This window comes from Pteropus alecto, unplaced genomic scaffold (assembly GCF_000325575.1).
Source record: "Pteropus alecto unplaced genomic scaffold, ASM32557v1 scaffold341, whole genome shotgun sequence".
NCBI lineage: Eukaryota > Metazoa > Chordata > Mammalia > Chiroptera > Pteropodidae > Pteropus > Pteropus alecto.
The window spans coordinates 385,504-410,098 of NW_006430739.1; the positions used below are offsets into that span (position 1 = coordinate 385,504).

Genomic DNA, 24,595 nt, shown 5'->3' on the forward strand with positions numbered 1-24,595 from the left:
TTTTATCTTTCAAGGACTTGAATGTACTCATGGCTTTTATTTTTTTTAAAGAAGTTTGAAATCCCTTTCTCCTCAGGTGCTAAATGAAAAATATCCAGTAAGGCTGCCTCGTGCTAATTCAATCAGTTACTACATATCAGTTAAGGTTCCGGCACTGATACAAAGCACCAAAAGTTCATATATAAAGACCACCAAAAGTAAGCTATCCTTTTTGCTCTTATCCAGAAATTGGGATGGTTTCTTTTGCAAGACTAGGATCGTGTGTGTAAGTCTGTGGACATGGAATAGTTTCTCATGCCATATGGCTACCTAATTCACAAAGGCACCATATCTATGACCTTAATCTAACTGGCACCATGTCTTAGCCGTTTAAGCTAAACAACACAGATCTCAGTCGATAAATCAAAAGGTTCCCTGGAACAATGGTAACTGTATCATTACCGAATACATGGGGATCTGAGAGGAGGGTGTTGACCCTAATGAAAAATCTGAAAGCCTACAACATCAGCCCTTGCCTTAGAAGCTGCCAGATGGTTCTGTATTCCTAAGTCAGATCATCTGGTCCTTCCAAAGTAGATACCTTCCTCTTAATATGAATGTATCATGCAAAAATAAGTCAACAATCAAATTGTTATTACATCAATACTACTAACTTCAGTTATCTGGCAAATGAAAGATATTTTAAACCAATATAGTCTTCTACATTTCAAAAAAAGAGAAGAAGAATACTGAGACTTGAAGCTTTCAGCTTGATCATTTTAAAGCATACATCATAGACCGGAAAACTTTAATATCGCTTTGTTGTTATAACCTCAAATCATGAGAGCTTATCGCTCTAATAAGTAACTTTCAAGAGATCATCCACATTTTTTTCCAAAATAATTCTCTTTGGTACAGAGAAAAATATTCACTATCCTGGAGAGCACGAAGCTCTTGAAAGAACTCTTTGATCAAGAAACTAATGCAGGGAGTTCTCTCTATAGTAACACTTTTAAACAAAGCTAGCCTATTTGTCTAAATTTGACTTCTAAAGAGTATGAGGGATTGAAGCCAGCTGATCAGGCTGGACTCTCATCAAGTTATGCGAATCCCAACTTCATAGGAACCTTACCAGTAATGCGAGTCTCTCCTGGAAGTCGAGGAACGGCCTCACCGAGACCCCAGTTAACTCCATCCCTAGAAGTCTGGAGACGAAACAGTGGCATCAGAAGCAAGGACATTACATTTGCACAGGTTTTTAAGCAACCCGGAACACAATGAGCCCGCAATATACTTTTACAGAAAAAAAAAAAAATAGAGAGATATTTACCATTAGGGAAAACTGGCACAGAAAATTCAAACAACGAAAAAATACAACTTACCCTCAAAATTCATTAGCTGCATTAACATTCAGCCTGTCAGTAATGTTAGCACACTTTTTAATAACATTAATTTTTAAACACCCCTTCCAAGTGCTTCACAGTTAACAGCATTCAGGAAAATGAGGAAAGTAAATATTAAGTGCATTCTACAGATACATGTATACTGTGGTGGCTTTTTTTCACATTAAATATTTAGTCATTTATCTTGTGTTAAAAGTAGGAATGAAAACTTCTTTCAGTGGGGCCTTACCTGAGCAACAGTAATCACAGAATCTTGTTACACCACCAGAAAAATAGCCATTATTACATACTGGGTTTCTTATTTTACTAAGGTCCTGCCTCCATAGGTAACTCGGTAAGAGGAAAGGGTGGTCTGTCATTGAACTTGAGCAGACAAGGACCTTAGGAACCATCTACACAAATTCGTCCTGCTGCTGTACTATGTTTCTAGGTTTCCCGGCTTTAGAGCAGGGGTCCCCAGCCCACGGGCCACACAGCACAAGGTGACTGGTGGGTGAGCAAGTGAAGCTTCGTTTGTATTCACAGCCGCTCCCCAATGCCAGCATCACTGCTTCAGCTCCGCCTCAGATCATCCAGCATTAGATTCTCATAGAAGCCCTGGTCCTTGGTGCCAGAACGGTTGGGGACCACTGCTTTAGAGGTACTCCCAGGCCTGTGCCTCATTCAATGAATGGGCACAGCGGCTCCCCCAGGCAGGTGAGAATTAACCACCAAAACCCACAGAGGAGTTGTGAGTGTCTAATTTGCCATAGCTGACCATTGTGACCTGGATGCCTGGTAAAGTATCTCAATCTATTCAGCGGCCCTAGTGGATCCACACCAATGATGGGCTGCCAGTGTCCACTGTAGGGCGAACGAGGCGCATCATCAACATCTGTTTGGGCAAAAGGTTTTTCCGGCATTAGTTTTCATTCCTTTTTTTTCTAGCTATTTTCCAAAGCCATGCTGTAATCAGTTCATGTGTAAATACTTATCTCAAAGGGGTTTTGTGAATATTAAGTGAAACAAAATACACAAGCACACTTTCATGAACTATCAAGGGCTGTGCAAATGTAAAGTATTAACAAACGGGAGAAATGTGAATTGTGTATTTAGGTAAAATACAAGTTGTCAAAGAGGGGTGCTTTGCTGGATTTTTAATGGTTGTATCTTTTTTATTCAGGCACAAAACGAGAATTCCTAGCCAATTTTCAGTATGTTTTAGTGCTTGTAAGTGAAGCATTTTTTAACTAGGAGGATAAGACAAATTGTCCCCAGCCCGGAATGCCTTCCCCAATAAGGAACAAAACAATACTTTATATAAATAAGACTGGAAAGAAATTATGATCATCCTTTAACACCACCCTCACTAACTAAAAACAAGTAAAATGAGCAAATTTAATATTCAGTATACCTTTAAACACCACAGTTCTGGGTCAGAAGAAAATATAATTCAACCACAAAACAAGGGAAATAAATATTTAATTAACACAGGATAATATGGGATTAACATAGGGTATACTTCACGTCAATGTTATACAAGGACTTACAATAACCTTTCTGAAATTACTCGTGTTCAGAACTGATTCCTATACCATAACATCATGAAAATACAACACAAATAAATGTATGTAATCTTGGGGATGAAAAGGTCCTCGTGAACATTACATCAAAAGCAGAAAACATAAAGGAAAAGATTGATAGGTGTGATCATATAAAGACTCTAAACCTGTGACTTTCAAAATAAAAACAAAACATTATAAATATATTTAAACAAAATATTATAAATATAATTAAAAGGCTGATAATAAACTAGGTGAAAAAGGTGAAGGGGAATAAGAGGTACCAACTTCCAGTTTTAAAATAAGTAAGCCATGGAGATGTAGTGTACGGCTCAGGGAAATAGTCAGTAAAAAGCAAACAAAAAAATAACTAGGACAAAGACTTGTAATGTATATTATATAAAACTGATTATAATATATAGAGAAAACTTATAAACCCATAGAAAAGAATCCCCCCAAACACCCCAAAGGCAAATAAGGAAAGCACATAGCCACCTCGCATAAGAAGTACAAATGGAAAATAAACACATTTTTTTCCTTCTTTTTTCAAAAGGCCAACCTTGTTAGTAATCAGGGAAATACAAATTAAAAGACACCAGTTTACTCCCTTTTGATAGCTTGGGCTTCCCTGTACACTGCCAGTAGGAGGGGAAATTAACCTTTCTGGTGGATCATTGGGAATATATATCAAAAGCCTTAAAGGGCCATGAATAAAGCTTATTTTAAATTCATCCCTTTCAATATATGTTCCAAAAGCTTCCTCTAATTACACAATTTTCTCCTCAGTACTTTGAACCATTTTCTGTTAATGCTGTATTTGTTTTGGTCATGAAACTATTTTATCATCATATTCAGAAAATAATGACAATACATAGAAAAGTGTAACAGGCTTCTCAGTGGGCCTTGGCCTTCAATATTTCAGAAAACTTTCAGTGGCGAGGGATTACCTAGTACCTGGAATATAATATTCACAAGATGGAGGTTCTCAAAAATGAGGTTATGTGAAAGGATTTACAAACAAAACTCATGTCACGCATATAAAGTAATCTGTCTTTTCTAGAACAAGATGGAATAATAAATAAAACCACATGTATTAAAGTATTTACATTATGTGAGTGAATGATAAAATTAAGAATTCAATAAACCCAAAATGATCGCCTAATAGTAAATACAAAAAAAGAAGTGCAGAGAAAGAGATGGGCTAAATCTGAAAACTTCACTTACCTTCTTAAAAGACTCATTCTCCAAGGAGTGTGAATTATAGTGAGAAGTTGGTGCAGAAGCCATACTGGAAACTCTACCAAGAAAGACAACATTCAGTATCAACCGAATTCTATGCAATTTCAAACATATGCGACACCTGATATTTAAATATTGCAATTGAGAACCAACAGTACTACAGGCTCTATTTCCATAGTAGTCTCCAGCGGGAATGACACACACAAAAGACTAAGCATAGCACAGGTCATGTGACAGAGCTGTGGTAAAGGTTCAGGGCACTATGGAAGAAGAGAAAAACGGCAGCTAAGTATGCATGGGGAGCTCAGCATTAGACAACACACATATTCCTAGACTTTTTAATCACAGCATTCGAACTGTCATCTAAAAAATCTTAATGTTTAGTAATTGTGCAACAGGCCTCAAATTTCCACACTTCTTAATTTTTAAAGATTTAGAGGCAGCAGAGCGATAAAAAGGGTAAACAATTGAACTCCCAGTTTTTCTCCCCTTTAAGAATTCTGTTTTCTCCAAATTAAGGCAATGTAAAGTGGCACGGATTTGATGAAAATCAAATTAGCAAGATTTGATTTAATCAGTATTTTCTAAGGAATGTGTAGACTTCATTTAAATAATGCATATTCATCACAGTTCAGACATAAACAAAAGCACCATATTCGGAACACACATAATATTTTAATGCAAGATTTACATTTGTGGAGATTATAGCAACAGTAAACTAAGTGATGCTTTGGTTATTTTATTTACCAAAGTTAATGACAGAGAGATACATATGAAGTCACAGGGAGGTACTCCACATCTAATTCAACGAGGTGACTGTTGGTATTTATGGGATCTTTTTGACAGGCTCATTAAAAGGGCAACCACTTGCTAACAAAATCTGGCACGGAAAATATTAACACATCTTGGCACAAAATCTAGTGATCTGATAGCTTTGCACTGCCAGTCACTGTCCTTAAGTAAGGCCCAAGAGAGATGACAAGATGCGGATAAGGATAACCATCGGGATAAAGCAGAGATGGCCAGGTAAGGACAATCTTATAAGATTAGGTCTGTCACTCTCCCCCGACCAGAGTTCTCTTCAAGAGCAAGGCTGTGGGTCCGTCTGGGTCATGGCTACATCCTGGTACACAGATGACACTCTTAACTATTTGGCAACTGAATGATTATGTGCAAAATACTATAAAACACCATGATGGGGTTAGCTTGCATACTGGTTCACCAAATCCCAGAACACTGGAACTGGGGAACTGGTGAGGCTTAAAAGTGAACAATTAGGGCAAAATACGATACTTTATAGAAAGGCATACTACACTTCAAAAATTTGAAACTACTAAGAAGTGGCACAATCTAAAATTAGAAATAACTTAAAAAAAAAACTAATGAACAATAACTAAAATGAATTATATCCAGACAAAATAGGCTTGAAAAACCTCTCTAACCCTAAATTGGAATCCAAGCAAAATAACTCGTTATTCTCAGTGACAGCAGAATGGATGAGATGGACTAGATAGAGCAGGTCGGATGTTTTTGCCGTGAAATGATTCTATTTACTAAACAAGATTATATATTAGGTGGATTTTTTTTCAGTAACAGATATAAAATTACTTTTTAGTAATCAGATACTATAATATTTAAACCATTGTAACAAGTCAGTCAAGTCAACAGAAGAAATTTAAAATGAGTTGGCTATACAGTCAACTCAGGCTTCGCCTTCCTATTCCTGTTTATAAACTATAAGAGAAAGATGAGTCTTTCTGTTTTCTTCAATCCTCATTTAAAAACTTCAATTTAAAATGAACTAAATATAAGGGGAAAGTCCTCATTTTCCCCTTATTTTAAACTATCTTATTGAGATATAACTCACATACTACTCAACTCACCCTTTGAAAGTGTACAATTTAATGGCTTTTAGTATATTGGAGTTGTACAACCACCACTGTAATCAATCTTAGAACATCTTCATCACCCCAAAAGAGAGACCCCACGTAATCAGTCATCACTCCCCGTTCCCCGAGGCCCTAAGCTCCCACGAGTTTGCTGTCTCTATAGAGTTGCCCATTCTGGACATTTCATAGAAATGGACTCATATAATATGCAGTCTTTATGTCTAAAGCCCTCATTTTTAGACTTACGCTAGAAACTTCTACTATCAAAAGTCAGATCAAATACAAATCTGAGAAATCCAAGGGCCCAGGTAACGTGGGTCAGTTCCATCATGAGTCACTGTAAAATCTCATCAGTGCCCCTCTCTTTGCTATTATCTCTATTTTTCTGCAGCATAGTTGGAAACCAAATGAATGTGGTAATACATATGAAGGGCTTAGAATATTGCCCAGCGTATTTGTTAACAAATTATTAGCATTTTTCAATTATGAAAGGATAATTAGTGAATGCTGACACTAAAACCAATTCTCTACAAATTAGTCTTGATCTTATAAATGTGATGGAGAAAGTTTACTACAAGAATAGTGCATGGCTGGTGGTGGCCTAGTTATAAAGCTTCTCTTTAAAAAGTACATGAACATGATGTCATGAGGACCAGAATAAGCAGTGCAGTGGTGTGGAAAATGTAGTAGACGGGTGAACACGGGCCCTGGGCTGTCTCGAACTTATCACGCGTGGAAAGTTCATCCATATCTTCATCTATAAAACGTCTATGTTGGTCTAAATGTAGCTCAATAATAATTAGAAGCTATAATAAAGTTTACAAAAGTCAGCTACCCTCTTGGTTATAGAGTATTGTTCCTCAAACCCCTAAAGATCAGGTTTTAATCCTTTTTATTTAAAAAACATTGAATCTGGGCTACCTCAGCTTTAAGTGAAAATTGAAACTTCATTCCCTATATATATGCTAATTACAGGATTCAAACCAAAGGTAGACTTCTATCGTTTTTGATCCAGAGAAAAACTTTTGTGATGATTTAAGCCCAATCCTATTACAGAGTAAGAAGATGACTAGGAGAGCCTAGAGGGTGTGTGACAAGGCCCTGGTACGAGTTAGTGCTCTTTGAATAAAGGTGGCATTATTTAATAAATCAAAATTTTAACTCAATATGTCCGTAATTGTATCTCTCCTTAAATTCAAGACAACTTAACTCAATGGTCTCATGGTATCCACCTCTCTTCTCCCTATGCCTCTGCCTCTAAAAAACCATCTTCTCCCTCTACCACTTACCACCTTCCAGGTATGTGTTGTTACTGTCTACCTCCACCCACCAGAATACAAGCCCCCACCAGATGGGGATTATGGTCTATTTCATTTACTGTTTCATTTACAACATCTGTAACAGTGCCCGGCTGGCACCCAGTAAGTACTTAATAGGTATGTGTTAAATGAATGAATGAACTGAGCAATAAAGAACTTAACTGTTGTTTGCCCAATATTTCGTTTAAGCCAGAAATCCATGCGAGCTTAGAAAAAGGGTAGAACAATCGTAGCTAATCAAGATGCTCATGACATGATGACTCTGGGCAACAGAATGGCAGCATTAACTTATGCCGCTTTGAAGTAATCTGCACCAAAAAGAACTTGAACACTACCATCCTACACGATAGACTTTTCCCAAGAAAAAGACATTTCAGATTGAGGTACAGACACTTCTTCCATCATGCCCTTCTTCCAGACTAAGAAACGTGTTCCACTCTCTGTTCAATGTGAAAAACAGGACTCCACAAAACACCTGTAGCAGACATAATCATAAACACTTTCAAACAAATGCGGGCCACTTTTACCCCATTGTAAAAATCTAAAAGCAGTAGGATTAGAAAATAATTTTGACCCCCACCTCAAAGGGCCTGTGCAAGCAAAATCTAAACTCCAACAGGAACTCTAGTTCCCATGGTCACCTGACTGTAGATCAGTGGCCTTCAAATAGAGGTTTTTCTAAACTTTCTGTGTACAAACAGCGACAAAAAGTATGCAGGCCTTCTCTTTGGATTTTACTCAGTGTGCTTTCTTGCTGTGTTGATGTTTAAATGAACTTTAAGGACGGTCCTTCTCTGGAGGCTCCCTTGAAAGCTGTGGAAATCTACCCAGTCTGAAAACCGACTTCTAAAGCCTGCCATTGAGCAAGAACATATGCACAAGCAGCCTGTGAGTCCAGAATTCCAGGTCTTTCTAAGGGGAGCTCTCTTTACTTGGATGTCTGTTCTGGAACAAAAAAAAAAAAAAAAAAGCTAAATATTTAGGGCAGACCCAATGCTCCCTTTATTATAAAACAAATTTCTGTAAATTCCCTTTTCCTAGGCTGAAAATGAAAATCATAGATATTATCAACCTAACCACAATTTCAAAAAAAAAAAATGCCTTAACTCCAATACAAAGGAAAAATAAAAGGACACTGATATATAGCAAAATAATGTATTTTTCAATACAGCGCACTAAAAACAAAAACACCTCCCCCACTTCCAATGTGGTCTCTAGGGGATGTGTGACACACACACACACACACACACACACACACACACATTGCCACCCCTGAGAACTACCAGCAGAGTTCTATACCTGGAGTACCTGTAAACACAGGATTTGCTAAATTAACTTATTCTGACTTTTGCACTAAAGTTGTTCTGAGTGTAGGCCACCTAGGAGGCAAGAAAATGAACAAGATGCCTTGAGATGTCCTCAGCCAAACTGCTCTCAGAACAAAAAAGAAATATTCACATCCCTGCCATTTTGAGCCCGGAACACGATCAATTCACCTTCTGCACTGGCTAAACCCACATGAAAACAAACGATGATCTGCAAAACTAGGAGTTTATTTCATTTCTACACATTTTCCTTTGAACAGGGGTTGGTAAACTTTTTCTGTGAAGGGGCAGATGGTAAATATTTTAGGCTTTGTGGGCCACACAGACTCTGTTGTAGCTACTGAACTCTACTGTAGCATGGAAGTGGCCATAGGCAATATGGAAATGAGGGGTGTAGCTGTATTCCAGTTACACTTTATTTACAAAAACGGGCTGTCGCCCTCTGCTTTAGACTATTAAATTATTTCCAAGTGAACTTTCTTCAGCCAAAGTAAATACAAATCATGTCCTTTTAAACGAAAACATAAGCTCTTAACCCCACCATTCATAGTTCATACCTTGTAAAAATGCACTATGACCAGAGGCAAGACTGCGATGTAATTACAAAAAGGAGGGGGTTCTGTATTCAGACGATTTGGGGCTTCAAATTCCAATTTTGTCACCTGATTAATAACCATAGTCACGCAATCCTGCACAAACTGTAGTTCCTTATCTACGAAATGGGCATGATACGCCCTACCTCATGGAGTCGTGATGAGGACCATGTAAAATGTTGGCACACCAGATGACAAGACAGAGGCTCTCTAACACCAGGTCCCCTCCTGCCACAGGAGATGTTTTGATGAACTCTAAGTCATTCCTTAAACAGGCACTAATAGATTTGGCTGGATTCTTCATAAAACACATGATATCTAACACTGCCTAGCCATTCTGCAGACACATTTTCTAAGATGACCCAGATCATCTTGGCAAGGCTCTGAACAGCCTTAAAGCTATCGATCCTCAAAGCAAACTTACTCGAATTAAAAAAATAAAACACCTGACTCCTTGCCTCATTACCTTTTATTCTGGCTCAAGAGTCTAGAAATACACTAGAGGCTTCTTAGAGTCAGTCTAACTGTACTTATTCCAAAACAGTACCCCCCATCACAGTAAGTGGCTTACTGACCAAATAGACATATGCGACACATATGCATTAGAGCTTCTCAATTTGTCTCAGTCATACCAAACCTTAGGGCTAAAGGGGATTTGTTTTGATGATTGTTCTTTGGAAATTATGAAATATTAAGTAGGATTTCATTTAGAAAATCCCTCTTTGAATCATTTTGATACTTAGTATTCATTTTAATGATCACGATACACTTACTTCTTTAAAAGTTGCAAAGACTTCTAGCTAAAAACAATATAATTCAGACCCAGTGGAGAGTACATTTTGAATCACTTTTTCCAGTGGTTAGTGATGGATTTGAGCTGATCCATTCACCCTATTACTTGGTCCCCTCCAGACAAATGGCATATCTTCAAGACAGCTGATTGGCTTTAGCAGCATGAGCTGTGGCCATGGACCAGGGTAACTATAGAAATGTTTCATAAACTGAAATTGGTACGCTAAATAAACTTAGAAAAGTCAACTACCATCAGGTTACCTTATTTTTACTGTGAAAAGGCTACTTAGTAATGATATTACATACATTTAATCAGATCTTTAAATCCGCCAATAGATTTTTATAACCGTCAGATACCTGCCAGTAAACAAAGTTTTAAAATAGGAACAAGATCAAGTTCCACATCCACCTGCCAATTCCCAAACTCATAAACCCAGCTGATCTGCTCATGACAAAACTGTATTTTGTTGAACTATTTTCCCCTGTGAGAAACTGTTCCCAAAAAGTACATTTTAAATTTAAAAGTAAAAAGTACCTTAAGCAAAAGTTAAATGGTAATCATTGATGGTAAGAGTAAATATATGTAAAAGGTCATAGGTATAATAGTAATGAAGGTGCCAGTTCAAAATATCTTATTTTCCAAAGACCTCAAACTGGGCATTACTGACAAAGATTCTTTCAACAGGAATTAGTGGTGGAGGAAGAGGAACAGAAAGAAACTAAAGAGTGGATGTGCAGTTTCTAGAAAAATAGAGTAGAAAAGTCTGGAGATAACCTGTCACTCGGGCCAATTCCTCCAGGTACTTTCACCAGGAGGGTAAGCAGGAGCTTTGTTGGCGTGGGGTCCTCATACGCCTGCTTCCGAGACACAGGAAGCTTTTCCTGACTTCCTCGTGCACATGTGCGCATGCACACACACGCAGAGACACATCCCTTCTCTGTATGTTGCACAAATTTCTAACATTTTCACTTCTCATGCTGTGCTGCACTTATCCATTGATGTTCGGTCTCTCTGTTAGCTCTGAGCTTCCTAAGGGCAAGGGCTGCTTCACGTTGTGGCACCAGCACAGAGCAGCTTGAGTGCTCAGCCGATAAATAAATGAATACAGTAACATCCTCGTCAACTTCCATGACTTCAGAAACAGCGGTTTGCGGCCATTAAAGGCACTCCAGCCTCCCTCTCTAAGGCTGAGTTGTGTGTTTATAACTCCTTTGCATATCTGTATAATACCCTACATATGTAGTACACATCCCTAAATATTATGTTGATTGTGTGTCGTTTTGAACGTGGACATATAACTGGGATCATTACACATTCTTCCGCCCCTTGCTTTTCTCACACAGTGTTGATATGAGAGCTATAAATGTGGATGTGTGGAGTTGCGCTCGGCTCATTTTCACTGCTGCATAGTAGTCCATTGTTCCACACTTTGTTTTCCATTCTCTTCTCAGTGATCATTTGAACTGGTTCCAGGTTTCACTATTACAAACAGTGCTGTTATGAACGATCTTGTAAATGTCTCGTGTTCCCGGCACACGTGGAAGAACTGCAAAAGTATTTTTGTGCCAGATTTTCCATTACTTCTGCCTGATCTGGCAGTAAAATTATATGGAGATGACCGATGGATGAAAATGTAGGCAAATCAACCATTTGAGATGAAATGAAATCCCAGGTTGTCAACATTCTTGATTTGAGCAGCAAGGAGGGAAAACAGAAAATAATGAATGAGCGGTGTCTGAGTTTCCTGGGGCTGCTGTAACCAAGGGCCACAAAGTAGATGGCTTACAACAGAAATTTCTTCTCCCTCAGTTCTGGAGGCTACAACTCTGAAATCAGGGTGTCAGCAGGGCCATGCTCCCCTGAATGCTTAAGGGGAGGGTCCTTCCTGCCTCTTCCAGCTTCCAGTGGTTATAACTGTAGCATCTCAATCTCTGTCTGTTGTCACATGGCTGGCCCTCTTCTTGTGTTTCTACATGGTGTTCTCCTCTGAGGACACCAATCATATCGTATTAAGGGCCTATCCTACTCCACTATGACCTCGACTAATGATATCTGCAATGACCCTATTTCCAAGTAAGGTCACGTTCCAAGGTACTGGGGGCCAGGCCTATCAACATACCTTTCTGGGGGACACAAGCCAATGCACCACAGAGACGAGAGGTTAACTACAGAAATTAACAATCTATGAAATGGTCATGTCAACATATGGGTACACTTAAAACAATTTAGTTTGTCAATCCATCTATAAACATTTACTGAACATCCATTAACCAGCACTGAAATATTAATATAGCTTCTTAGAAGAAATAATAAAATGACATCAGGCCAATCATTTCTGAGATGCTCTTACTCGGCATACATAATTGTTTAATCCTGTTTCCACAGAGGAAAAAAAAATCAGTAAATGTATACTGGGCAACCACTCTGGACCATGGTGGGAAATTCTTAAAAACACAATTGAGATAGGTCTTCAAGGAGCTGGCAACTGAGTTGAGGAAATGAATAAATAAGAAGTTAAATAGTGATAAAGAATATGAATAGGTATAAGTTAAATAATAACAAAGACAATAATACAGGTGATACTATACATTTAAGGCAACACAGAACATCTATTCATGTATAATGATCGTGGCTTCCATTTACTAATCTACTATGTGCCAGGCATTGTTTCAAACACAGAATTCTTTCAATCCCCCCAACAACCTCAAAAGGCAACTAACTATATAAGAACTGTCGATGTTAGAATTCAAACCTAGTCAGTCTGATCCTCTGACCCAGTAACAGATAGTTTTTGCTCTGATTCCCTAATAGATGATCAAACAAAAAACAAGGGTATTATGCTTCTTGCTTACACAGCTGAGTAAAAAAGGGTGTTTTTAAAAATTCCATCCCTATGTCACAAAATCAGATAGTCACAAAGAACTCTAGCCTTCGTTTTAAAGACAAGTAAACAAAAAGTGACCTTTTTCCCCAAATCCATGTCTATGAGGCAATGAACCAGTACATTCCTTCTTGTTTGTCCACTGCAATATTACTTTGTGTCATGGAAGAGTTTTTCAAACTATATTAAAAAGAAGGAATTTTTTTTTACTAATGGATGAAAATAGAATAAGTACGCCATGAAGCACAACTATGATGTAATGAGGCCTCTGTTAAAATGGCTATCACCCACATGTAGCCAGATGAGTTATTCTTCAATGTAGTCTCTTTAGATGGTGTACGTTTATTCCAGCAACACTGTCGCTATTCCAAGTATTCTTTCAATTCTTTTGAAACTGCCTTTAGAGTTAAAACCACATAAGACTCCATCTCATGAATTTTACCATATCTTAATTTTTAAATGAAAAACAATACTTCCCACGGCATGAGTGCCCACTCTATTTAATAGATGGACCTCAAAATTATTTTGGCCTAAAGCCAAATGCCAAGTCCTCACTCAAAGATTTGACACCACTGAGGATATTTTTTAAAAGGTGACATGGTCTTTTTAGGCAATTCCAAGGAAGAGTTCCAAAAGTGGGCTGGAAAAATTCTAATCTGGAGCTTCCTGTTACTTCTCTTTATGGGCCAGAATTAAAAAGCGGCAAGTGAGGTTCTCAAATGTTGCCTAGAGTCTCCCAATTGTTGAAAATGCTGGGCTTGATACATCCTAATTAGTCCTAATTTACAAGAGCAGGTTGAACTTGAAGTACAGAGATCAGCAGCAAGAGTAGTAGCCTGCCCAACGGGCAGTTTGCCATAGTAGTTAGAGGAGTGTCCAAAGGGATTCTCCAAAGACTGGCTTCATTTGAAGCCTTGGAGATTCAGAAAGAGTAAGACTTGCAGTGACCCAGAGTATGGACAATGCGTATCTTCCTACCTGGAGCAGTTAACTATTATTCCAGCCATGATTACAAGTGGCCACCCATCTCTGCTATAGAAGAAAGGGAGAGAACCAAATGAACACACACGCACACACAAACTCAGACATACTTCTAGAACTTGACACTGTTAGCAGAGAGGAAGTTTTCATAGATGTGAAAGAAATAATCTAAAAGGCAAAAATTTTAAAAAGTAAAAAGTTGAAGAGGAACCAAAACCAGTGTCAAAAGAATGGCAACAAAAGAGAAGATGAAGAAATTCCAGTACTATAACAATGACACATATGAATCCGACACAGACAATCTCCATGGCTTTTGAAGGAGCAATATATGTTGCTCCACAGAAGAATAACAAGAATTCCCAACAGGGCTATTCATGAGATAGACCATCTTCCTAAAGACAGTATCTTAGACATGGCTTCTACAAACAAAATTCAACATCTAATCATAATTTTTTTTAAAAAAAACCTCTCAGCAAACCAGAAATAGTCAAGGAAACCTACAGCTAACATCATACTTAATGGTGAAAGATGGAACACTTTCCCAGTAAGTGTGGAAACAATGTAATGATGCTCGTATTGCTTGCATTCGCGATCAGAGATCCTAGAAGTTTAATAAGGCAACAAAAAGAAATAAAAGGTACAACATATTGGAAGAAGTAAAATTGTATTTGTGCCTGGCATGATCACGTATGTAAAAAATCCTAAAAATAATACAGAAAACTATTAGAACTAATAAGTAAATTTAGTAATGTTGCATGATACCCAAGGCCGACATAAAGATTGCGTTTGTATTGTTAACCATAAGCAAATAGACATTAAAGTATAAAAATATCATTTTCATAATATAAAGAAATATTTAAGGATACATTTAATAAAATGTGTACAAGAGCCATATATTAAACATTATAAAACACTGAGAGAAATGAAAGAAGACCTAAATACATGGAAATACACATCATGCTCAGGGATCAGAAGGCTCAATACTGTTATGATATCAATATTGATCTATAGATTCAATGCAATCCCTACCAAACCCAAATGGGCTCTGTCACAGAAATTGACCAGATGATTCCGAATTTTGTACGGAAAGAGAAAGAACCAAGAAAAGCCAAAATAATCTTGAAGAAAAAGAAAACCAAAACAAAGTTGGAGTGTTTCCACTACCCAATTTCTAGATTTACTATGCCTCCGGAATCAAGACACTGTGGTATCGAGATAAGAATAGGCATGTAGATCAATGGAACAGAACAGAGTCCAGAATTAGGCCCATGTTTTGGAAGTCCTAGCAATGGTCAACTGATTTCTAACAAAGGTACCAAGGTGATTCAATGGGGAAAGGATAGTCCTTTCCACAAATTATGCTGGAACAATTTGATATTCATATGGAAAAATCAGTGAATCTTGACCCTTACTTCACACGATGCACAAAAATGACTTGAAATGAAGCATAGAAGTATTAGTTTTATACTGCTGCATAACAAACTCAGTAGCTAAACACAGTACACATTAATTATCTCACAGTTTCCCAGGGTCAGAAGTCTAAGCACGGCTTAGCTGGATCCTCTGCTCAAGGTCTCACAAGTCTGTAAACTCAAGGAAAGGGGATTACACGGGTGTGAGCACCGAAGGTTGCAGATCAGGGGGCCTCCCTAGGGTCTAAGTGCCACGACAGAGCTAAACACAAAAGCTAAAAACGCAAAAGCCACAGAAGGAGACGTACAGGAAATATTTGTGAACTTAACGTTAGGAAGCATAAACCATAAAAGGAAAAAAAAAATGATAAACTGGATTTTATCAAAATGAAAAAAGTTTCCTCTTTCAAAGGCATAGTTAAGAAAATGAAAGAGTAAGCCACAGTTTGGGAGAAGGGACTTGCAAATCACATATCTGATATAGATCTTGTATCCAAAATATATAAAGACCTCCTGTAACTTAATAACAACACAGAGAATCCAATGAGAAACAGGCAAAAGATTTGAGTAGACACTTGACCAAAAAAGATATAGGAATGGCCAATAAGCACATGAAGACATATTAACCATCATTAGTCATTAGAAATATGAAAACTAAAACCACAATGGCTGCGATTTAACAAGACAGGCGATAACAAGTGCTGAGACGACATGGCCAATGAGAATGCAAAATGGCGCAGCTTCTTCGGAAAATAGTTTGACAGTTTCTTGTAAAGTTAAACATACACTAAGCATATGGCCCAGCAATGCCACACCTACATATTTACAGAAGACAAATGAAATCATGAGTCTAAATAAAGACCTATAAGCAAATGTACATAGTGGCTCTACTCATAATGGCCATAAAATGGAATCAACTCAAATGTTCATGGATGTGGACAAATTATGTTACAGCCACACTGCAGAATACGACTCAGCAACAGAAAGTCACCGACTGCTGATACATGAGACAATGTGGATGAATACAAAAAGCACTCTGGTAAGTAAAAGAAGAAAACTACGAAATACCATATAAACCCACCCTGAACACATTTCAAAGAACTACTAGTATTCAGACCACTTTCTTTGACCATAATGCAGTTAAGTTAGAAGTCAGTTTTAAAAATATCCAGCAAATGCATCTGTAAATTTAAAAGTAGACTTCTGAACAAACTCACAAGTGAATTAAATAATCACGATGGAAATATATTAGAATGATAAAAATACTATGTTTTGAAACATCCAAACAGCAGAATGAATCCAAAGACGGAAAGAGAAAATGAAGAGTGACTATTTCCAGGATATATTTTAAGCAGAAAAAAACCCCCAAGAGGCTGAACAGTGTACGCAGTATGCTTTTTTGGTGTAAGGAGGAAATGCAAGTGTGTGTGTGCTTGCTTGCTTGCTCAAATTTGCAAAAGAAACATAGAATGAACTAAAAACTAATAATACTGATGATGCGGGGCAGCACACCTGGCAGGAGACAGGGATGGAAGTAAGGCTTCTCTGAATATACCTTGATATAAATTTGACTTTAAAATCACATGCAGTTTTTACTCACTAAAAATTAATTTCAAAAAAAAAACCTCTTAAGAATATAATTATGCTCATTCATTTCCGCATACTGACAAACCTCATACTGCATAACCACAACTGACAAACCTGTGGTAAGACTGATCAAGAAAGAAAGAGACACAAATGAACAATATCAAGATTTAAGGATGAAAAGACAGACGTAACTACAGATATGGCAGATATTAACTAGTAGCTTAAAATCTTCCCAAAGCAAACACCAGGCCAAGGTGGCTCTAGGGACGTTCTGCTAAACAAACATTCAGGGAACAGGTAACTCCAATCTTACACAAACTTCAAGAGACCAAAAAAAAAAAAAAAAAGGGAATCCAGTACTCCCAACTCAGTTTACAAGGCTAGCAAAATGATACTAAACTAGACAAAGACAGCACAGGAAATGAAAATTAAAGCCAAATCTCACAAATACAGATGTAAAAATCCTGAAGAAAATATTACCAAACGAATCCAGCAGTAAGAAACACATTGGTTTCAGGCCAGCAATGCAAACCTCGTTAATGCTGCAAAATTATATTAGAAAATCCTTTCTAATAGCTCATGCATTAACAGGTTTAAAGAGGGGGATATATATATCTGTATATATATCCATAAAGGCAGAAAAGGGGGTGGATAAAATTCAACATCTATGCCAAAAAACAAAAACAAACAAACAAACAAAAAACTTTGCCATAGAAATCGCCTACACAGAACCTAAAGTAAACATAATACTTTATGGCGAAATATGGAAAACATTGCGTTATCTCAAACACAGATCCTGGGCCCCACCTCAAATCTACTGAATCAGAAAGTCCAGACAGCTGCCAGGGAACCTGTGTGTCGGGCCACGCCCTCAGGTGATTCTGATGGGCAGGCTGCGCAAAGTCAAAGTGTGAGTCAAAGTAGCACACTGGCATCACCAAGGACCTTGCTCACCCGAGGCGGGTTCTGTGGCCAAATGACTGTGAATGTGCATTTCGATCAAGCCCAGGTGATTCTCAGGGCACTAGGGTTGGGGACACAGCTGCTCTGCGGCCGGCTGCAGGCCGGAATCACCCAGAGCACTTTAAAAACACAGATGTCTCATCTCCCCCAAATCAAAAAATCCTGAGGGTCTGTGGGTAGGACCTGGGTAGCAGGTCTTTAAACCTCCCTAGGAGATGCCGACGACCAGCCAACGTGGCAATCTATGGGGTTTTCCAGCCCAAGGAAACTTCCATTGAGGGACTCCAGCCCTCTCTGAGGAGCCCGAGAAGGTGTTCCTTTCTTTGAAGATGACTCCAAGAAAAAAGCTCGCATTTCACACATATACCAATGGTGACTACAAAGGCGGCTTACCAAACCGAAACGGAGAAAAGAACTCTCTGGAACTCTGTGGGGATGCCGTGAGGATTCAAATGAGATGTCTGTCAGAGCACTGGGCAGAGGGCTTAGCCCAGGTTACATCGAACGTTAACGCGAGATTTTACCGAGGTGGCAGTGGCTCTGACAGCGAATCTGCTGCCACCGGCAGCAATTCAAGGCCACAATGTATCTCTTCAAGCTGCGCTGCCCAACACTGGGGCCACTCGGCCAGCAGCTCTTTAACATGTGAAATAGGGCTACCCCGAAATGAGGGGTGCAGGGAACGTAAACTACACCTGGGATCTCAACAACTTAGTACAGGAAAGGGAGAGACATGCTAATTGTTATACTGATTACATGTTGAAATTATATTTTTGATATACTGAGTGAAATCAAAATCTATTATTAAAATTGATTTCATCCGTTTCTTTACTTTTTAATGTGACTACCTGGAGAACCGATTACACAGGTGGATGGAATTAATTCTCTTTGTAATGGACAGCATGGTCCCTCAGGAAGCCAGGAAGTGAACTGTTACTTAGCCCAGCTTTCCCTAACCTTCATTTACATACAGACCATCTGGGGGGGGCGGGTGGTCTTATTCAAATGTAGATTCTGGCGGTGCTAAGACTCTGCATGTCTCCTAAACTCTCAGGAGCTGAGGAGGAGCAGGGGCTTCAGGATATTCTATCAACAGGGGAAAACTGTTTGGTGGCATAGAAGTGACGGGAACCTCCGGAGGAATGATCCTGTTGTCTTAGAGATGATAATAGTGAAGAAAGGAAATTGCTGGCAGGGTTACAGTCAGCCTCAACTTTCAAAAATCAGTTATTATGTGTCACAGCGAGAGCGACAAAGAGGTGACTGTCAGCTCCATGGCCCTCTCTCTGTGATGGGCAGTAGGGACTCACACACACTCTCACAGATCAGAACCACTGATGTGTGCAAGGAACACTTCAGAACCAGGGAGCTCAAAATGGAACCTTTTTTTTTTTTTTCCGGGGAGGCAACCATTGGTTGACCTCACAGACTGCAAGGACCTTGTCAGCTTACAATCCCTTATTTTTTACACCTACAGCACCTGGTCTTCCTAGGTGGTCTCCCATCCAAGTACTAACCAGGCTCGACCCTGCTTAGCTTCCGAGATCGGACGAGATGGGGCTTGTTCAGGGTGGTGTGGCCATAGACTCAAAATGGAATCTTGACTGGGGTTTTTTACATCCTGCCTGCCACATAACCAGTGTCAAGGGCAGTACCCTCCTGGGGTCTTCCTTCTCACTGTGACCCACAAACAGTACCGACATGTCATGGCTGGGGAGTCACTGCTGTGCAGCGACATTTCTGATTTCAGTAAAACAGCTCAGGCCAATTGCAGCCCTGCTGAAATGAACCCTGACAGCACAGTCCCCGTTTTCTTCAGTCTCCACCTAAATCATCCCAGGACCATAAAGGAACGTAAAGGTCAGGCAAGGGCACTGCAAGCATCACCACCTGATGCTAAAAATCCCCTTCAGGACCCACCTGTGCCTCTAGAGCTCCCACTAAGGGGACAGCAGGACTGATGTAGCAGTCCCGACCACTGTAAGAAGCTCTGGGAAACTGTTCCCTTCTCACAAAAAGCTCAAGGACATGATAGCAACATATAACAATGATCACAAACTAAAAGAAAAGCCATCACTGTGTTGTCAAGGTCTGCAGGCAAGTGAATCTGAGCAGGAGGAATTACAAACAAGTTACTTTTCTTTTCACTTTCAATTATTAGCCTTCAACTCCCCTTAGCCCTTCTCACCCCCAACATATCAACAAGCAAAGCAAAAACGAATCTAAACACAAACTGCTCATGACAATAATCCAAAAATCCAGAGGCTGGGAAGAAAAGAGTGGGAAAGCAATGTGTGAGACCTCTCCCAGCACTGGACTCAAAGAACTTTCTTATTCATTTGCTAATTGACCATGGAAAGAAAGGCTAAGCATGAGCTCAGTTGTTTCATCTTGCAGTCAGGGAATATGATCCCTAGACAGACAACAGAATTTGTTGAAACAAACACATCCGAAAAATTGTAAACTACCCTCCCTTGTCCAGTTCAAGTCAAAGAATGTTTCCTAAATGTCTCCAGCACGAAGAGGGCCATGTCAGGTTTCACCTGCCCAGACAATGTGTCCAACCTCAGCCGTCTTTATTACAAGCTTGGAAGATGAAAAAAATGAATACTGAAGTACGCAGGTGTTACATATCAAGACAAAGAGTCAAGAAACACAATACTTAACTAATGTAAGTACAAGAAAATTTCAAGAGCTACTTATGGAGTCATTTCAAGATCTTGAGAAACAAATGTAAGTAACAAGAGTCTGTCCTGTTCAACCAAGGAAGGCAGAGGAGACCTGGAGAGCAATCGAGTCCCTGGATTTCTTCTCGTCCCAAGCCCCAGAGTGCGAGGACCCAGTCTAGTATAGATGGAGGAACCTGGCAGGGCTTCAAGCTGCACTGAGGAGCTAAGATAAGGTGCCGATATGCGAAAAGGAATGACTTCTATTCTGAGACACTGCAGAAAGAGGCAGTGGAGAGATCGCCTTGCCATCGCCCCGTGATTGTTGGTTACACGGTACTATCGTTTCAGTAATAAAGAAAATGGAAGCTCGGAAGGTGTACCAATGGCTTCAGGTCCATTTGAGAGAGACAATAAAACGCTTCCATATCTCAGGGCTGACAGAAGAGGGAGAGCGAGGAGGCAGAGGCCATACCTACAGCTGTGGGGGAGATGGACCAAGAACAGGAAGGACACTGCCCTCTAACATAAGTTCTCCAAACAGTGACGGCTTATATAACAAATGACTGCAATGACAGTAACGCTGCATGGTCTTCAAAGGCTGCTGATGCACATCTGACTTTCTGAAGAGCGCTGGGAGTTTGGTAGGGCAGGTGTTCTTAGCTCTGTCTTACAAATGGAAGACCCGCCGCAGCGAGGTAAAATGATTTGTCCCGTGTCATAAAGTTAAGAAGGGGCAGAACTGGGACTTGAACCTGGCTTCTGGAATCCAAACTCGGGAAGCTTTCTTCCACCTCACACAGACACAAGGCTCTTTCCCACTCTTTATCCTTCCGATAGAGAGACAAAGAAAACACTAGTACAGGATGCCAGCTTTCCAAAGAGATACTTGCCTCATTCTTAAAAAGAAAAAAAGATAAGACTGTCCTGGTGCTCCTGTGGAAAAATACATTGTAAACATTTAACATGAAAAAACTATCCTCCAACTACAGGATGGCAACTGGGCTCTTGCTTGAGTACCTCCAACTGGGTCTCCCTGTGTCTTTTTGCTTTTAAAGCAAAAGAATTGGAAGAAGGCCTCTCTTGCTCTATTCTTGTCTGTAGAAACAAACAAAATACGGTTTCAAGTAATTCTGAGTCCAAACAGTAAAGGGAACTTAGCACTGCAAGAACTGCGAACACTTCTGCCAACATCACCTAAAACTAAAAGCTCGAGTCAATAATGAAAAGAGAAACGTCTAGAAAATCAGGCTTACTGGATTTCCAAAAGTTTATGAAAACATGTCTGGAATCATTTCTTTTCCTTCAAAGAAAAGAATGCAGTTCCATGTAGTTCAAGTCAAAAGAAGGGAGTTCTATGTAATTTAAGTTCAACTTTTCTTGAGTACCTACTATATTTAAGATGCTATTCTAAGCACTTAACAGATTATCACTCAGTCCTGCCAACAACCCCCTGAGGAAGGTACTATTATTATTTTCATTTACAAATAAGGAAACTGAGGCACAGAGGTAAGTGACTCGCCTGAAGTCACACAGGTAATATTAGCGCCAAGATTCAAATCCAGAGTCAACAGCTTATAAGCAAATGAAAGCCCCTGTCCCCTCATCTGCCAAAAAGGAATAATGAACTGAGAAACTAGAAAATAAAGAAAGCAGAACTTCAAAGAAGTCAGAAACAGGGAAGGGAAATTACTAAAGAATAATGAAAACAACCTCTTATTCTTTTAGAAAATTAAAAAAAAAAAAAACTTTAGAAATAACAAGAAACTCTGGCCTTTGAAATCCTTTGGCCACCAGTTCAAAATGTCACCTACTAAGCCCCGAAGAGACTCTGCTTTTCTCCTTATTTTGGAGCCCTCAATAATAGCAAGAACCACATGTTCTTTCAGTGGTTTTAAAAGTAACTACATTTTGTTAACCTTCCTTTCACTTTGGAACAAAGAATACTGGAGTATTTTATGTAACTTTAATCATTTTTCAGAACCTGTACAAGTGAAAACATTTGCTTTGAAAGCATCGAATATACAGAATATGAGAGAACTGAAAACGTACTCAACAGATGGACTTTTATAGTAAGCGATCATTAATGCCATTTTATTGGAACTCTTGTTCTTAAGAAGTTGAGTGCTTTTTTAGAGCTATGGGGATCCTGATTTCACTGTGCTTCACTTTATCGCACCTCACAGATGTTGTGTTTTTCACAAACTGAAAGCAAGACCCTCCACCAGCAAAAAGATGTCAACTCGCTTTATTGCGATACTCACTTTATTGCGGTGGTCTGCGACTGAAACCGCAATTTCTCCGAGGTATGCCTGTAATTTCAAAATGAACTTGTTTCTTTACAAACCACACAACACGAAGATTGACAAGCATTTCAGATAATAGGTTCCCAGTACAAACCAGTGTGCTGGAAAAGAAATCCTTGTGTAAGGCGGCCTGGCCAGCAGACACTGGCAACAACCCATAAGACCTCAGCAGAGTCTTCTAGTTAAAGTGAAGTAACGACTGAAATAACAAGAGATTTGAAGCCCATCTCTCTAGGTGTTTGAAACTACTTACTGTTTGCGTGTAAGGGGGGAAACGCAAGTAAAAATGAGACTGTAATGAACTTATCCAAAAGGCAATGGCTGGAGAAGTGATGGAGTGCATAGTATCTCTTTGCTTCAGATTTACTTTTCGATTTGCTACAATGAAGCAGCAGTTGATAGTCGAAAAGTAGCAATTCAAAGTAATGCCCAAGTAACTCTCATTCATGCTAGCCTGTTTTATTGTTATACAGTTACAGAGCTCTTTATTTCTTCATACTGCTCATCTCCACTAGAAAATATAGCATCGTTTGTTTATTTTTATTGTCTGCTTCCCCACACATTAGCTCTGTGAGGCAGGAACCTCACCAGTGGTGCTGTCTGCTGTCTTCCCAGTGTGTGGGACACTGGGCGGACCACCGACATTCTGGATTGAATGAATGAATGAAACTACTGACAACTTGATAAATGTGTTAGAACTTTAAGGTAAGGAGACCGATCATTTAATAACTATACTAGAATCTAAAAGCCCCAATGAATGTTCTCCACTTTCAAGCACCTCAGGAGGCAGCACCAATGGTTTGAATCTACTCCATGGTGTGGAATCTCTCAAGGGTAGATTTGATTTCATAAAACAGCCAAAAGTCATTCAGAGTCGAATCTGGTGAATAAGTAATCATGCCTAAAATATACGCTGGATGAAAGCAAAATGTGTCTACAAATTAACAAGCCTGATTGTCTTATTCAACTGGTAAACTGGTTTTAAAAGAAATTCATAACAGTTTCAACTACAGTAAATTCTCTGGCTCAGTCTCAAGACTCTAAGGTGGATACTTTACGAGGAACAAAAACTGAGCTATAATAATAAGAAAAAGTACCCAGGCTAGACAGCCACCAAGATATCCCCTAGAGACCCGACTTATGATATTAGCTTTGCCATTAAGTTGCCCGGAAGCCTGGGTCACATTAGTTGCCCTCTCGGGGCCTCGGTTTCGCCATCCGGGAAATAAAATTGAACTATATGAACTTCGAGGTCCCAGTCGATTCTAATATGCCATGATTCTATTCTTGTGAAGGTTTAGTATATCTGTTTCAAAACCAGCTACAATCCACTTCGCCTCATACTTTGTATGCGTCTAAAAAGCTCCATAATGTAATTTTTGCAGCAGATTCATTTCATCTTTGCTTAGGCAAAAACTAAAATTAGTTTTCACTTCCTGAGTGCAGCAAAAGAAAGTTAAGGGAGGCAACCCGGCAAAAAGCGCTTGCTCCTGCCTCTGCATACTTCCGACTGCGTATCAGGGAACTAACCGTTCCCTTTCAGATGTTCCCTTAACTGTTGCAAAAACAGATAAACCTCCCGTGTGTGACACAGAAACACTGGCCGAGAGCGCCAATCGAGGCTTCGTGGCCAATGACGGGCTGCGGCCGCTCCGCAGGACCCACGGGGATGCGGCGGGCACCCACCCCGCGCGCAGAGCCAAGGCCAGAACCAGCCC

At 39.4% G+C, this 24,595-nt stretch overlaps 1 protein-coding gene and 1 pseudogene across 3 annotated transcripts in view; both read right to left on the reverse strand.

The window, feature by feature from the left end:
• The window catches only part of MTM1 (myotubularin 1), an 88,705-nt gene extending 65,849 nt beyond the window's left edge, over positions 1–22,856 (reverse strand). For 2 of the 3 annotated variants that reach the window (XM_006905507.3, XM_006905506.2), the window contains exons 1-3: positions 7,951–7,970; positions 4,148–4,220; positions 1,112–1,184 (exon numbers count right to left, since the gene is read on the reverse strand). In XM_006905507.3, coding sequence (XP_006905569.2) covers positions 1,112–1,184; positions 4,148–4,210 — 136 coding nt within the window. In that variant the 5' untranslated portion in view covers positions 4,211–4,220; positions 7,951–7,970. Of the gene's footprint in view, positions 1–1,111; positions 1,185–4,147; positions 4,221–7,950; positions 7,971–22,835 lie in introns of those variants that run through there. The other variant, XM_025051649.1, reaches the window with a different exon arrangement.
• Positions 19,374–19,492, reverse strand: LOC112485471 (annotated as a pseudogene).
• Positions 22,857–24,595: the final 1,739 nt, after the last annotated feature.